At 39.2% G+C, this 15,200-nt stretch overlaps 1 protein-coding gene across 9 annotated transcripts in view; it reads left to right on the top strand.

The window, feature by feature from the left end:
* Asph (aspartate beta-hydroxylase) overlaps positions 1-15,200 on the top strand; it is a 192,244-nt gene that overhangs the window by 93,331 nt on the left and 83,713 nt on the right. For all 9 annotated transcript variants that reach the window (XM_090338865.1, XM_090338861.1, XM_090338864.1 and 6 more), the window contains one exon: positions 4,453-4,494. In XM_090338865.1, the coding sequence (XP_090194991.1) occupies positions 4,453-4,494 (42 nt within the window). The remainder of the gene's footprint in view (positions 1-4,452; positions 4,495-15,200) is intronic.

The following is a 15,200-nucleotide window of genomic DNA, read 5'->3' as shown; positions in this document are numbered from 1 at the left end:
AGGAACATACGCTCAATGGTTTCCTCATTTGTTATAATCAGTAGAAACCTTGGGCTCTCCTAGCAGAGATTTATAATAGAGCAAAACCTAGATACATAAAAGCACCTCCAGGATATAGAAACAAAAGCCACATAATGAGTGATTATTGTCCTTAATGTACTATGTTATCTCTCATCTCTTTTGCTGTCCCTTAGTTATATTTTTACAGTATTTCACCTTGTTATCTGATATATTGTATATAAGCGTATTTTGTTATTTGAAATAGGATAGGGAAGGGGAGAAAACAAGATGAGGGGTGGGAGTGGGGGAAGGGAAATGGGGACCAAGACATGAGAAAGGGTATCAATGTATGTGAAGTAATGCACCTTCTATCTGGTGAATATAATGTAACCCTTCTATTAATTACAATAAAAATAGATAGAAAAAATATTGTAAAGGTGATGAATGGTGGGGGGGCTTTCAGTTACATAAGGTAATGAATATATTTTTTAAAAATACTATTACCCCCTCCCTCATTTTTCCCACTTCCCACTGCCCACTCTCCTCCCTCTGGCAAGACGTAAAGTTTATTTCCAAAATAGTGTCTAGTGAGTATCTTTGTTGATTTAGTTCATCCTTTGTCCTGCTGTTTCTGTGATTCCCTTTCCCTTCCATGGATCAGATAGGCTTATCTAAGGCATATTTGTCTAAAACAAAGGGTACAGAAATCTAAAATAGAAAAAAACTAGAAATAACTGCATGTGGGACATAACAAAAACCTTGTTTCCAAATCTTAGAGTTCATTTTGATACATTTCATTTTTTCCCATATATTTTATTGTAATTAATAGGATTACATTATATTCACCAGATAGAAGGTGCATTACTTCACAAACATTGATACCCTTTCTCATGTCTTGGTCCCCATTTCCCTCCCCCCACCCGCGCCCCTCATCTTGTTTCCCTCCTTCCTTATCCTATTTCAAATATGCACTTAGTGATTAGGCTGTTGTGTCCTTTCAAATGAAGGAAACCATGAAAACTATATTTCTTTGTGCCTGGCTTGCTTCATGTAATATTTTTCTCTGGTCTTTCCATTTCCTTACGAATGGGGCAATGCAATATCATTGTTTCTGATGACAGCATAGAACTCCATTGCGTATATATACCACATCTTTGTGACCTATTCATCTGCTGGGGGAGAAGCTTCTGGGTTGATTTTATACCTTAGTTATTGTTGGGAGCCGAGTGCAGGGTCAGGCTGGCCCATGAATCTGCATCACTGAGTAAAATAACCACACAAAGAAATGATCTGTCATGTATGAACGCCATGCCTAACTTTGAGCTATATCGTCAGTATTGTGCATCACTTTCTGTTGAGACTTGATTACCATTGAGTACGAATGTGTTATTGCTTTATCACTCTCTGCTGAGACCGATAGGGAAAGTAAACATGTGGACCTCCCCTGCCTTGCCCACCTTTGTGCTGATAGGCTCCTGCACCCTATATTAGCTGAATGTACTTCCTCAATAAACGAGTTCCTGCCTTGATGGGTCTTCCTGATGTGTCTGGTTGTCCTCTCTTGAGGGAGGACTGGGTGTGGGCCATCAGTTGGCCTTCTCCTTTCTTGGCTTGTCCTGGTCGGGGCGTGTTCTCTCTATCCTTCCTGCCAGTCGGGAGGGACCGAGGACTAAGAACCCCGACAAGTATGAGAAATAATACTGCAATGAAGATGCTTGATCTGGTGTCTTTTAGTATGGGGCTTGTTTGTGATCATTTGAGTAAAATTCCCAGGAGTGGGATTGCTGGATCAAAGAGGAACTCTATGTTTAATGTTTTGAGGAACCTCTATACTGCTTTCCAGAGTGGTTGACCAAGTTTGAATGTTTTCTTCTGCCTTATGGGAGTTGAGATGTTTCTCCAGCTGCATGTTATTCCTACTGCAGAAGAGAAATGCCTGAATACTGTGGTTGTACACCAGTTTGCTTGGTGAACTCTCAGGTCACAGGTAGAAAGTGGAAACTATGATAGGGGCCACAGAATGGGCAGAGGCTACATAGGGAATGATTCCATGGATAAGTCTGAGTTATGGGAATACTTGTAGAGAAACAGAGAGGGAATAGCAAAGGGATGACCTGAAGAATGGGCATTGCATAGGGAAGCAGAGCCCCAGGACTGAGTCTTGGGATGAACAAATGCCTGTGATGAGATGCTCAGAAGGGCCTGGGCACAAATGGACTTTCTGTTGTGCTGGCTGCTCAGTTGGCACAGCATCAGCTGGAAATTAGTAGGATCTAATATATCTAAAACTACAAATATGGTGATTGTCAGGGACAGCATGACAATCTGTCATGCTTTTAGAGGTAGGCTGGGCAAGTAGTTGCCTTTACTTTCTTCTGGTCTGCCCATTAATGGGCTATATAGTGTGATTAGTGTTGCTATAGGATATGGCTTCTGACATTGATCTTTTCTTTTCTCAATCTGAGCACAAATATGTGCTTAATGCATCAGTTTCCTTGTCTGTACCATTGTAACTGCCCTCCATGGCAGATCAGGTGGTGAAGTTGCATAATCTGCATCACAGCATAGAATTGTTGCTGTTATGTAGTAGATACTCAGTAAGCCATGTTGTTATTCGACAGAGGTTCATGTGGTTTACCAGAAAGCATGTGTCAGAAGGATAATAAATTTTATTATTAGCTATGTAGGATGCTAGTGACATCAGCCGAATCCCATGGGAAATTTGTTTACGCTAAGATGGTCACTAAAAACCAAAGATATCGTCAAAAATATCTAATCTGTATCGTCTCCATATCCAACACAAGTCTCAGAATTCCATTTGGTGGTGTGAGATGAAAGATAGTTATAAAAATGACCCAAGAGAGAACTTTTGCCAGAGAGCCTGGAATGGACTCAACCAGGTATACTGAAGTCTTCCTGTCACCTTACCCGGGTACCACATGGATGGAGGGAGACAGATAGGGCATAAATTCCAGGAGCATCTCCAATCCCACTTGCTCTCCAAATTCCTGGGAGATGTTGTTCCAAGGGGCATGAGGACACCTAGCCAGTGCTTTCCCTGGATGTGCATCTTGCACTCCTATTGGGGATATAACCAGTGTAAACCATTGAACGTTCCCCGTTTTCCCCAGGGATGGGGTAGTCTCTCAACTCCTCTTATAGCCAGCATATTCCTGATTCATCTGATCATCTTTGGATTTTCCTGTCTAAGCTGGCTTCAAACTGTAATCCTAAAATCTCAGCTTTCTGAGTAGGTAGGGTTAAAGCATGAGCCACCAGCATCAAGCAGGACTTTTTGTAAAAATCAATTTCCCAAATTGCCTCATTTCTCCACCAACTGATACATATACACAGGTGAACCTAGAAACATCAAAGCAAAAATAAGTGCTTACTGACCTTAACTAGCCTAACTTTGAGAATTAATAAATCCTTTCTTCATTGAACAGTAAGCCTGAGATTCCAAGTGTGTAATCATTTCATTTTCTGTCATTTTCTAAGCGGGGAATAGCAGTCTTCCATTAGTTCTGAGTCTTTGCCTCACTTGTGGGCAGAGACACTGACTCTAGTAAACTTACTGCAAGACAGAGATGGATTCTTGGGGGCAGCTTGAACTTCTCAGCAAGTGAGCTAGGGTACACGCCTAGGATTCAGTATATATATCTGGATCCTTCTGCATGTATATGAGGTTCTTGGAGCAGTGAAAATGAATATGCCACATAGTACAGACAACAATCCCTTAAAGTACACCGTGACAACTAGTAATCTTACAGGATAGGAGATGATAAAAATGCTGAATAAATTTTAATGATGGTTTCTCCTCACTCTAACTTTGTCCTCTGAGTGTCTTAGAGTTGGTGGATATTACCCACCTCACAATCCCTATAAGTGAGAAACACCAGCCTGATGCTAGGTAACTGCATCTTATTCAGACATTTATTTGTGTGTGCTTGTGGGTATATGTATATGTGTGTATGTGTTTGTGTGTGTGTTTCTGCCATTCCTAGGGGGTTGATCTCAAAATGTAAGTACTGTCCTTGAACATTTTTGCTCAAGGCTAGTGCTCTGCCACTCTAGCCACAGCTCTATTTCTGGATATTTAGTGGTAAATTGGAGATAAGAGTTTCCTGGACTTTCTTACCTGGACTCATTTTGAACTGCAGTTCTCAGTTCTCAGCCTCCTCAGTAGCCAGGAGTATAAATATGAGCCACTGGCTGTACAGTGATTTTTATAAGTAATTTACATGACCCCAATTCTTGATATTTTGTAGTGAGTTCCCTATGTAAAGGAATCAGGATTCAGGAAAATTGATTTGAATGCATGCTTGGTAACATTTTTCTTAATAAAATAAATCTCTTGGAATTCACTTAAATATAAATACAAATATAAATATACTTTGAGGTATGGAATGATGACTTGCATAGTACTTACTTTGTTTTGTCTTTAATTTTCAGAGACAAGTAGAAAGACAGATGACCAAGAACAAAAAGAAAAAGGTGAGATTGTCAAATAGCTATGCAAAGGCATCATACCATTCAAAAATGTCATGATGGTGCTATTTTCTACTAGCTCAAAGAAATTGCCAAGGGATTTATTTCAGAAACTTGTATCAACAAATATTTATTAATAGTTTACATGGATATTAAGAAATCAGGCTCAAAAGAGATTGCTTGGCATCTAATCTTAGCTCAGTTATTGGCAATATACATGTCTTGGGAAGAATTACTTGACCTTTTACTTCCTTTCTGCTGTTTTAATATAGAAGTACTAAGAGGATAAATTTCAGGAGGCTGTGTTCCCACAATTGTAACTAAACAAGAATCTATGTAAAGATGTTCAAGCAAAATCTGGTTCAGGAAAGGCAGTAAAGAAATATTCAAAGTTGTTTATTGTTAATACATAAACTCCAGAGATTACCAGATGTATCTCTGTTTTTCAGGGAACTGAAGTTCACAAAAAATACACACATCTTGTCCACCATGTTGAAAGAATCATCTCTGCCTTCCAAATGTTTTATAAAGGCTGCCTAATGAATTTAATAACTCAATAGTATTTTAATTCTGTTTGTAGAGGTTCTTAAGTTTATTCAGGAAGAGAAATTATATTTACCAATAGAAATTATACGGTCCTAAAATAGTGACTACATTTTTAATATCAATTGATTGATAAACTGTCTAATGATTAAATGTAATTATAATTACAAGAATGCCTTACAGTAGTGAGAACAAAATCTCAAGAATAGGGAATGCACGAAGTTTAACTTGATATGTGAGGAAATAATTGGTGAACACAAGAAATTATTTGCTTTTGGTGGTAATTTCAGAGCTCACAGATAGAGGAGACATCTAGGTCATACTTTCTTTTTTACTGAAAGGTTGACTTTATTATTTTTTTGAAAGAATACAAGGTTATATTTTAAAGATTAAAACAGCAGTTCTCAGACCTAGCGGTTGAGTGCTTGTCTGGCATGTACAAAGCCCTGTGTTCAATTCCTTGGTTACCACATACACAGAACAAGCTGGCAGTAATGCTGTGGCTCAGGTGATGGGGCATAGCCTTGAGAAAGCTAAAGGACAGTGACCAGGTCCTGTTTTTTTTTGCCCAGGACTGGCAAAAAAAACAAAAGCAAAAATAAAACAAGCAAAACTCAGCACCCTGCTATTTCCCATTCCTGCATCCTATTGTGGGTTTTGTTTTTAATTTAAAGCTGTTTCTTTGGAGTACGTCCTCATAAGCAACTTGTTCTTCAGTTATCTCCACACTATTGGAGACTCTGGGTTTTTGTTTTCTTTTGTTTGCTTTGTTTTTTGGTGCTGGTTCTGGGGCTTCAACTCAAGTGTGTTGACTGGGAGCTGTCCTTGATCTTTTTGGCTTAAGGCTGGAGCACTACCACTTGAGATACAGCTCCACTTCCTGCCTTTTGGTGGTTAATTGGAGATTAGAATCTCACACACTTTCCTGCTCAGGCTGGCTTCGAATTGCAGTCTTTAGATCTCAGCCTCCTGAGTAGCTAGGAATACATAGGAGTTAATCACTGTGTCCAGGTTGAGATGTATCATTTTGTCCCGCTCATAGATAGCTAGCCCAACCAGAGTCCTCTCTCATCTACACATTGATGGCTACACACTTCCAGAGGTCCCCCTAGAACATTCTAGCAAAGGTGAGCACAAGAGGGTTGGAATTGTGATTGTGGCACTTTGCATCTATAGCCCCAGACCTTCTGCTCACAGTGAGCCCCTGTTGCTGCCTCTTGGGTTGCCTGGTCTTTCCTACCTTGCTCCCGTGTACTGTACACAGTTCAAGGCTCCTCAAGTTCTCATCCTAACAGAGATTCCTAACAGAGTGCAGGAGCAAGGGGGGTTTAGAACACAGATAGAGGAGTACAGCAGCCTGGCAAGACTTGCTCGATCATCCACCCACCACTGAAAGCTGAAGGTGAGGTGAGAAACTCCCAGAGGATGCTTGTAACTAAAGTACTTCATTAAAGATGAAATGTGGCACTTGTCAGGATTAAGAGAAATAATGTATCAGTGTTAGCCACAGATTCATTGAAAATCCTGCTTAAACAAGTTGTCAACTCTGGGAAACCCACATATTTTGCACTCAAATAGACTCATTTATGTGAATCTACTAACTGGAAGGGAAGAAGGAAAAAGAGACATTGTATTCTGAGACTGTCTAGCTAAAAATAATGTACTTAATTATTGAACTTTCATTTCATAGTAATAGCAATGGAGATATTAAATGGCAATTACAAATTTGTTTCAGTATGAATTTTCAAGTTGACTGATTTTTTCTGCTTATATTATCTTTTCAAGAACATTAATGAATTTGTGAAGGAAGTAGGGAAACAGGACTTTTAATTAATTATCACACCATCCCTGTCTTCTTTTAGAGAATCAGACTTGGTTTACTTTGGTAGAGTGACAAGATTATAATATGGCTTATTCCAGCCAGGCACATGGCTCATGCCTATAATCCTAGATACTCAGGAGGCTAAGATCTAAGGATCAAGGTTCAAAACCAGCCCGGGCACAAAAGGACCTGAGACTCATTTCCAATTAACCTCTAGAAAACAGGAAGTGAACCTTTTCTGTAGGGTAGAGCTGTAGTCTTGAGCTGAAGAGCTCAGAGACAGAGCCCAGGCCTAGTTCAAGCCCCATGACCCACAAAAAAAAAGAAATAAGGCTTATTCTAAAATTGGCCTTTCTCCTTTAGAGAAGTCCAATTCATATATTCCATTTGATATTTCTATTTAGACACAATTGCATTAACAGCTTCTGGCCACCAGGTGTCATCGTTCCCCACATATTCCATATGGCAGCTCTGCAAAGTGTAAACTACACATTAATGCAGTACCTAGATAGCTCATTAGATATCACTTTCAAACACTTGTATTTATTCATTCATTCAGCACATACTAAAAACTAACTGTGTGATCAACCCTGTGCCAGGCACTGGCGGCTGTAGAAGGAACAAAATGTTTGCAGCTGTCAGAGAAAAACTTAAGAATCCAAAATGGCTCATACCTGAAATGTTTTGTTTCAGAACTGTTCAGGTTTTGGAATATTTACATATACAAAAAGAGATCTCTCAGAAATGGGACCCAAGTCAAAGCACGGAAGTCATGTATGTTTTGTATACATGTATGAAAATCATGCATGCCATCCAAAATACAGAACATACATGTAAGTCGTGTGTGTGTGTGGGGGGGGGTGGTTTCCAGTCCTGGGCCTTGAACACAGGACCTGAGCACTGTCCTTGGGCTTTCTCAAGGCTAGAACTCTACCACTTGAGCCACAGCACCATTCCTGGCTTTTATGTGGTATTGAGGAATCAAACTCCGGACTTTGTGCGTGCCAGGCAAGCACTCTACCACTAGGCCAAACTCCCGGCCGAGTCCTGTGTGTTTTATATTCAATATCCTATTGCCTATTAAAATCCATTTTGTAATAATTTCATGTACGAAGCAAAATTAGTGTAGTGTGGAATCTTCCTTTTGGGACATCATGTAAGGTGCTCAAAAATCTTGGGAATTTGAGATGTGTGGGATTTCAGAGAGTTGGATTTAGGGATGGCCATTCTATACTCATGTTTTAGTGTGTGTAGGAAGGCTGGCAAGCAGTTTTTCAGTGTTAGAATATAACTGCAGTAAGAGGCATGGAGACAAACACAACAGGAGAAGTAGAGGATGGCCATAGGCAGAAGGTGTCGCCGTGCACAGCTCTCAGAGGACAGTGATTGAACAGTTGGAGGAATGAGTCTTGTCCCATCTGGAGTGCAGAGCTCACCGTGGCTGTTCATAGTTTATGGCATGCGGTGCTCAGTCCACACAAGGAAGAGTGATCTGAGTGCTGATGAAGAATGTGAGAGGGGAGAGAAAATGGATGACCCTGGAGAGGTTGAAGGTCAAACTCAAGAGGGCTTGAAAGGCCATTAGGAGGACTTTTGTGGGCTCCCCAGTGACAAAGGAAAACATTGGAGGTCTGGTCCGCAGGTGAAGAGCATCTGTTTGTGCTTCAAGAGGCCCATTCTGGGATAGGGGTGGATACCAGAAGCAGAGGAACAATTAGAAGGCGATTTCAGCAGTCCAAGTGAGAGATGAGGGTGATCAGAATTAGGATGGAGAGGAAGAGTGAGTTTTTGTGGTGATATGTATAAAATAAAATTGCATTTGTACCATGGATAGAGGCTGAAAATTCCCTAGACTAATATTCAACATCTCCTTATATTGTTCACTGCAATCTTCAAATATGCTTAAACAATATATGTTGTGAATGTGTTTTTAAAAGGCATTTAAAGATTTTCTGGTTAGTATTTATACTTTTTCTCTTAAAAAAAAAAAGTAATAGTTCCCCAACAGAACACCAGGTGGCATTATAAAACAAGCCCCACTTTCAGCAACCAAATCCCATTAGGAATGTAATAATTTTATAGTCAGTGAATCAGCTTGTTCCAGAGACAGCCTTCTGTGGATTTATATGGATTGTTTTTAGTTTCTTGTGATCATAGGAAAATAAAAGTGCAACAAACATGAATAATATTTAAGCCTCATGGGGAAGTGTTCCTATTGAAAGTTCCTATGAAACTTTTCCTGTGATGTTTAAACAGTGTTCGACATACTTGCACGAAGCAGTTTTCTGCTGCTGTGAGACTTAGAACTAACCTGATTAGTGCCTCCTAGGATGGCATTCCTGGTTTGAAGTTCTCTTCCTCAGCCCTCTGCTTCCTCATATCTAGTAAACTCTCTGGATTCTTAGAGCCAAGCTCAGATATAACTTTTCCCAGGAAGTGGTCTCTATCTGCAATCCTATCCTCTATCCAGATTCTTCCTCTTCGTACAGCATTCTCAAGATACCCTGTGCTCCAAATTTACAGGACATATTCTCAGTTTTCCCTGAATTTCTATACTGAAACTTTAAGGGCAAACTACACTTGTGAACCACAACCAATGATGCTTTATATAAATCATATTGTCAGTACTCTGTTGAGAGAGAGAGATGGTGTGTGTGTGTGTGTGTGTGTGTGTGTGTGTGTGTGTGTATAGAATAAGGGTGTATGTATGTATATATGTCCTAGAGCTTGAACACAGTGCCTGGGTGCTGTCCCTGAGCATTGTGTTGAGGCCTGGCAGTCTACCACTTTGACCTACAGCTCTACTTCTGGTTTTGGGGTGGTCAGCTGGAGAAGAGTCTTATTTACAGGCTGGCTTTGAACTATGATCCTCAGATCTCACCTCTTGAGAAGCTAGGATTACAGGACTGAGCCACCAGTCCCTAGCTAGATATTTATTTTAACAGTTTGACTCACATGATAATAGAAGCGGACTAATCTAAAATTTTCAGAGCAAGCTGGCTGTAGAAGACTCTAAGAGTAGCTGGCACCTACAACTATCTGAAAACATAATTCCTTCTTCTCAGAGGGATGGCAGTCCTGTTTTTAAAAGCCTTCATATGATTGGATGAAGCCTACCCACATTGTCCAGTACATTCTGTTTTATTAAAACTACTGAGTCACAGGGGGGAGGGAAATGGGGACCATGACATGAGAAAGTGTATCAATGTATGTGAAGTAATGCACCCTCTGTCTGGTGAATATAATGTAACCCTTCTATTAATTACAATAAAAATATACGGAAAAAACTACTGAGTCACATGTTATTGCCACCCAAAAAAGTACCTTTTCATCAACATCCAGACATATTTGAGCCAATATATATATGAACTGTGACCTAACCAAGTTCTGAAAGCAATCATAATGTTTCATTGACACTCCCATTACATAGTAAATGCTGACTAAAAATAGTTGCAATATGAGACAAAAATTAAAGTATGAATGAACTAGTAAACACTAAAGTGTTTACATTGTGTTCATTACTCTTACAGTTGTTTTTCTTTTGATTTTTTATATAATATTTACACCAAAATCTTGGAACTGCAATACTGTGTTTTAGCCATAATTTTTTCAAATATTTTTCCTCACTTCTTTACCTATGGGAATCCAATTACATGTATATTAGAGTGCTTGTTGATGTCTCACTGGACTCTGAAGCTTTGTTCTTTGTTGTTTTGTTTTCTTTTCTTTGTTCCCTGCTGGAGTCTGTTATGTCTGTTGCTGAATCTTCAACTTCCTTCTTTCTTCTGGTACTACATATCTGTACAGATCTGGAATTAGCCTATCTAGTAAAGGAATATTTTTTGTTGTTGTTTTTTGCAGTTGTGGGGCTTGCTCTTTGGGACTGGGAGCTGTTCTTGAGCTTTGTGCTCAAGGCTAGGATTCTCCCATTCTGAACCACAGTACCATTTCTGGTATTCTGTTGGTTAAGAATATCATGGACTTTCATGCCTAGGCTGGCTTTGAACCACAATTCTTAGATTTCAGCTCCCTGAGGAGCTAGGATTACAGTTGTGAGCCACCAGTGCCCAGTTCCTAGTAAAGTTTTTGCTTCAGCTATTGTTCCTTTCAGCTCTGGATTACAGGTTTCTATTTTTTTAATTATTTTTCAATTTTTGTCTCCTAAGCTCTTTTATATTGCTCAAGGCTATTGCTCTACCACATTGAGCCCCTGTGCCGCTTCCATTTTTCTGGTTCTTAACTGGACATAATAGTTTCATAGGCTTTTCTGCTTGGGCTTGCTCTGAACCATAATCTTCAGATCGTAACCTCCTGAGTAGTTAGGATTATAGGGGTGAGTCACCAACATCTGGCTTTATTTCTCTTTTATGTGATTCTCGTTTCATTGTTATGATTCTTTGTGTATTCCCTGATTGCTTAGTTCTTTATATTTATGTATAATTGACTTAAAATCATTGATTTGCAATAGTTTTTTTTATAATAAGCCCATTATCTGAGCACATTGAGAAGCAGTTACTCTTGGACACTTTGTTGTTGTTGTTGTTGTTGTTGTTGTTGTTGTTGTTGTTGTTCTGACTGAGTGAGGAGATTCCTATTTCTAGTGCAGGAACCTGCAATTTGTTTTGTTCTTCGGGAAAATTGCTGCCATGTAGTAAACAATGAACTTGTCTGGTCTCAAGCTAAAAGATGTTTATTCCCTACAATCTAAAGCATCTAATATTTCCGCTCAGAGTTGTTGGCTTTCAGCCGCTGTTTGTAAAATCTAGCTCCCGGGCAGGATGGAGAAGAGGTAAAAGTTTTCAGTGTCCATGGGATAGTCATCTGTCCGAGATTTGCACAGAATTCATACTAAGAACTCACAGCTGGCTTTTCTCTTGCTTCATGTAGTCGCTCTTTCAATTCTACTTCCTTTGTCAGCTTTGTGTTCAGCCTCCTCAAGCTAGAAAGACTTCTATGACCTGCCACCCAAACTGTACATTTATTTGGAAAGGTACTCAGATAAAAAAGCGTAACAAACTCATACATCATCAGAAGCAGTTATATCAGAGTTAGAGGTTCGCAAAGCCTGCCTCCAGGAAGGCCCCAGTGACTGACTTTCCAGTAGGTATTTATGTCTCTGTGTGGACCTCTCTTCATTCAATAGAATGAATAGAGCTGGCTTGTGACCAATAGAGAATTACAAAGGAAACAACAGTGTTACTTCCAGGGGTGGGATCTGAAAGCTGTTGTGGCTTTCACCGTGCTCTTCTTTGCATCACTTGTTCTGGAGAAAACCAGCTATTATACCATGTCTTAACAGTCAAGTGATACGTGTTTATAGTAGCTACAAGGTTGTGGTGATATATTTTTGCAGTTACCAGCTCCCTCAAGTATCTTCAGCTTTCCCTTTGAGCTCTGTGGGACTAATCATCAATGTGGAAAGTCATTACACAGCCAGGGAGTGGAGCAAAATTCTCAGATCTTTGTGTCTTAGCTCTTCCCAGCTGTTTGTCTATTGCAATGTTCTGATATCTTCTGCTGCTCCCTTTACTAGGCAAGGCCAGAGCTAGTCACTGATTGACAGTTCACCATGAAATAAAAGCAACAAATTCACTTTCTCATCTACCCATCACTTTCCTTAAGGAACTGTAACTCTCCCTCTCCCCCTTATCATCTTTACATAAAAAAAGGAAACAACACAATTCCAAAATAATATAGTAGAAACAGTCTTCCAAGAATGAACTGTTTAGGTTTCTCTAAGTTTCTGGTCATTTTTACTGTGCCTTGAAATTGTGTGTGTGTGTGTGTGTGTGTGTGTGTGTGTGTGTGTGTGTGTGTGTGTGTGCTTTACTGGTCCTAGGGCTTCAACTCTGGGTCTGGGAATGTCCCTAAGTTGCTCTCGGCTAGCATTCTACCTTTGGACCATAGTGTCACCTCTGGCTTTTTCTGTGACTAATTCGAAATTAGAGACCCTGGAATTTCTTGCTGTGGCTGGCTTCAAACCAAGATCTTCAGATCTCAGCCTCTTGAGTAGCTAGGATTACAAGTGTGAGCCATCAAATAGTTATTTTCAATGTTTCAATGATATTTCATAGTTTCAGTAAAAATAGTTTCAGTAATACTATTACCTAATAGAAAAGCCAGATATCTCAAATTTAAGAGTGCTTTTAGAGTCCTTGACCCTGAACTACCTACATATATATATATATGTACATATTACTATATATATACTTACTATGTATTTTACTATATATATATTACTATATATTTATTTCCTAATTTTTCTTTATTTTGTTAATTTTAGTTGTTTCATTTACATATTTATTATTATTGGTCCTGCAATACTTTTTAAATTTTTATTTATTTTATTTTATTTGTGTGTGTGTGTGTCATGGGGCTTGAACTCAGCCTGGGTGCTGTCCCTGAACTCTTCAGCACAAAGCTAACACCCTACCCCTGGGTCTGGGTACTGTCCCTGAGCTCTTCAGCTCAAGGCAGTACTGCCCTATCCTTGAGCCAAGCCTCACTTCCAGTTTTCTTGAGGTTAATTGGAGATAAAAAACTCAGATCCTTTGGTGCCTGAGCTGGCTTTGAACCTTGATCCTCAGATCTTAGCCTCCTGAGTAGCTAGGATTATAGGGGTGAGCCACAGCTGACTGTTGAAATTAAAACTGTGTACCACCAAGCCTGTCCTCTTATATTATTTTTCTGTATTATGAAAATGTAATATCCAATGATTTCTTTACTGTTCACATCTTCATGGAAGGTAGCTTACAGGTACTTAATGTTTGGAAGAGTGGTTCATAACAGCGAGGCTTTCTCTGGTATGTTAGAATACTTGTTGTGTTGATGAATTGTACAGTAACACTGGGCAAACGATTTAGATGGCTAGAAGTGGGTGAGTTGGGAAGTGGGAAGTGTGTTCTCCTTTCTACAAGAGCTAATTCATTCATTTTCTTGCTGTAAGAACTATAATATGTTGCTTCTAAGACACCTGTTAGTCTTGATAGATTTTTTCCTCCCAGGACTTCATCAATAACTGGTAAACATGCTATCTTTTAGCTCACCCCCAGGCTCAGGCTTTCATGAGTATGAGTGCCACCAAGCCATCACTGGCTTGAACAAGAATACTGCGTGATCAGTATATACCAGTCTTGGTCCGTTGGCCACCCTTTGGAGATGTTTTTAACTCACATCTTCAGCAGCCCTAAGGAATTCCTTAGGAATAGCTAGATATTGCCCTGTCTCCATGTTATCACTTGAGCTGGTGTTCATTCATTTCAGGTCACACCACATCACCTTAGTTACTTTTTTCTTACATTACAGAAATGCAGTGTAGCAGTAGCACATCTAAACTGACTCAAGGAAAAGCGTTGCAAAAACACCCCTCCGTGCAGCTGTGAAAAGAGGTTATGTGATAACTGCTGTTAAAGATTTATTACAGTCATTACACTCAACAACTACAGCCATCTTCCTGGTGCCTAAAATACACCCGCAGTTATTGTCTGATTACTTCCACAGATAAGTTAATTATAGGAGATTTCTGACTCTTACACAAGTCTGATTTAGAGCAAAGTTTAATTACAGCAATTTTAGTGATTTAAATAAGCTCAGCATATATTACCAGTGTCAGCAAGTAGAGAAGAAATTCTTAGCTGTGTTGAAATACACATCCACTTTGTTTTCATTTTCCATTTTGTGCTTTTTTTTTTCTTTACCATACCGTAGGACACAAGATAATTCAGGACACCTGTTTCCACCAGTGACTTGTCTGTCAAACACACCACAGGACAATAATAGTAAATTGTTCCTTGTCATTAAAATCTCATTCTGATGCTTCCCATTGAGCACTACACATTTTCCAAAGCTAATTTGTGTAATGACTATAACAATGTGAGCTGGAAAGGAAAATAGCTTTCTTAAGGGAAAAACACATCAGATATTAGTGTATTTTAAAAATTGTTATTAACTTCTTAATTTTTCAGTGGATGGGAAATATGGTGTTCTCTTTAGATCAGGATAACCCCTATTGTTGCTTGTTTAAAAGCACGTCGTCTGTTAATATACAGAGTAAACGTAAAGATTTATGTACTGGCTGTAAATGCTGAGGTTAACTCAAAACGAAACTTTCAAAAACAGTGCCTTTACAAAGATAATGCTTTCTAGTATATGTAAACAAGACCCCAAATTGGACCATGAATTATTTCGAAAAAATACAGTGCTTAAAATTTTCTTTGTGCTTTGTAGAGTTCTAACCCACTGCAATTGTTATTCTTTGAATAAATGTTTATTATCAATGGTGTTACAGCAGCAATTGCTGCCATGCACTTAGATCGTTTCTCTTTAGAATGTACTACAGTCCCGTCTT

The sequence above is a fragment of the Megascapheus bottae genome, chromosome 9, assembly GCF_031878675.1.
Source record: "Megascapheus bottae isolate mThoBot1 chromosome 9, mThoBot2.hap1, whole genome shotgun sequence".
In the NCBI taxonomy this organism is placed as follows: domain Eukaryota; kingdom Metazoa; phylum Chordata; class Mammalia; order Rodentia; family Geomyidae; genus Megascapheus; species Megascapheus bottae.
This window is presented reverse-complemented; position numbering and strand designations above follow the sequence as displayed.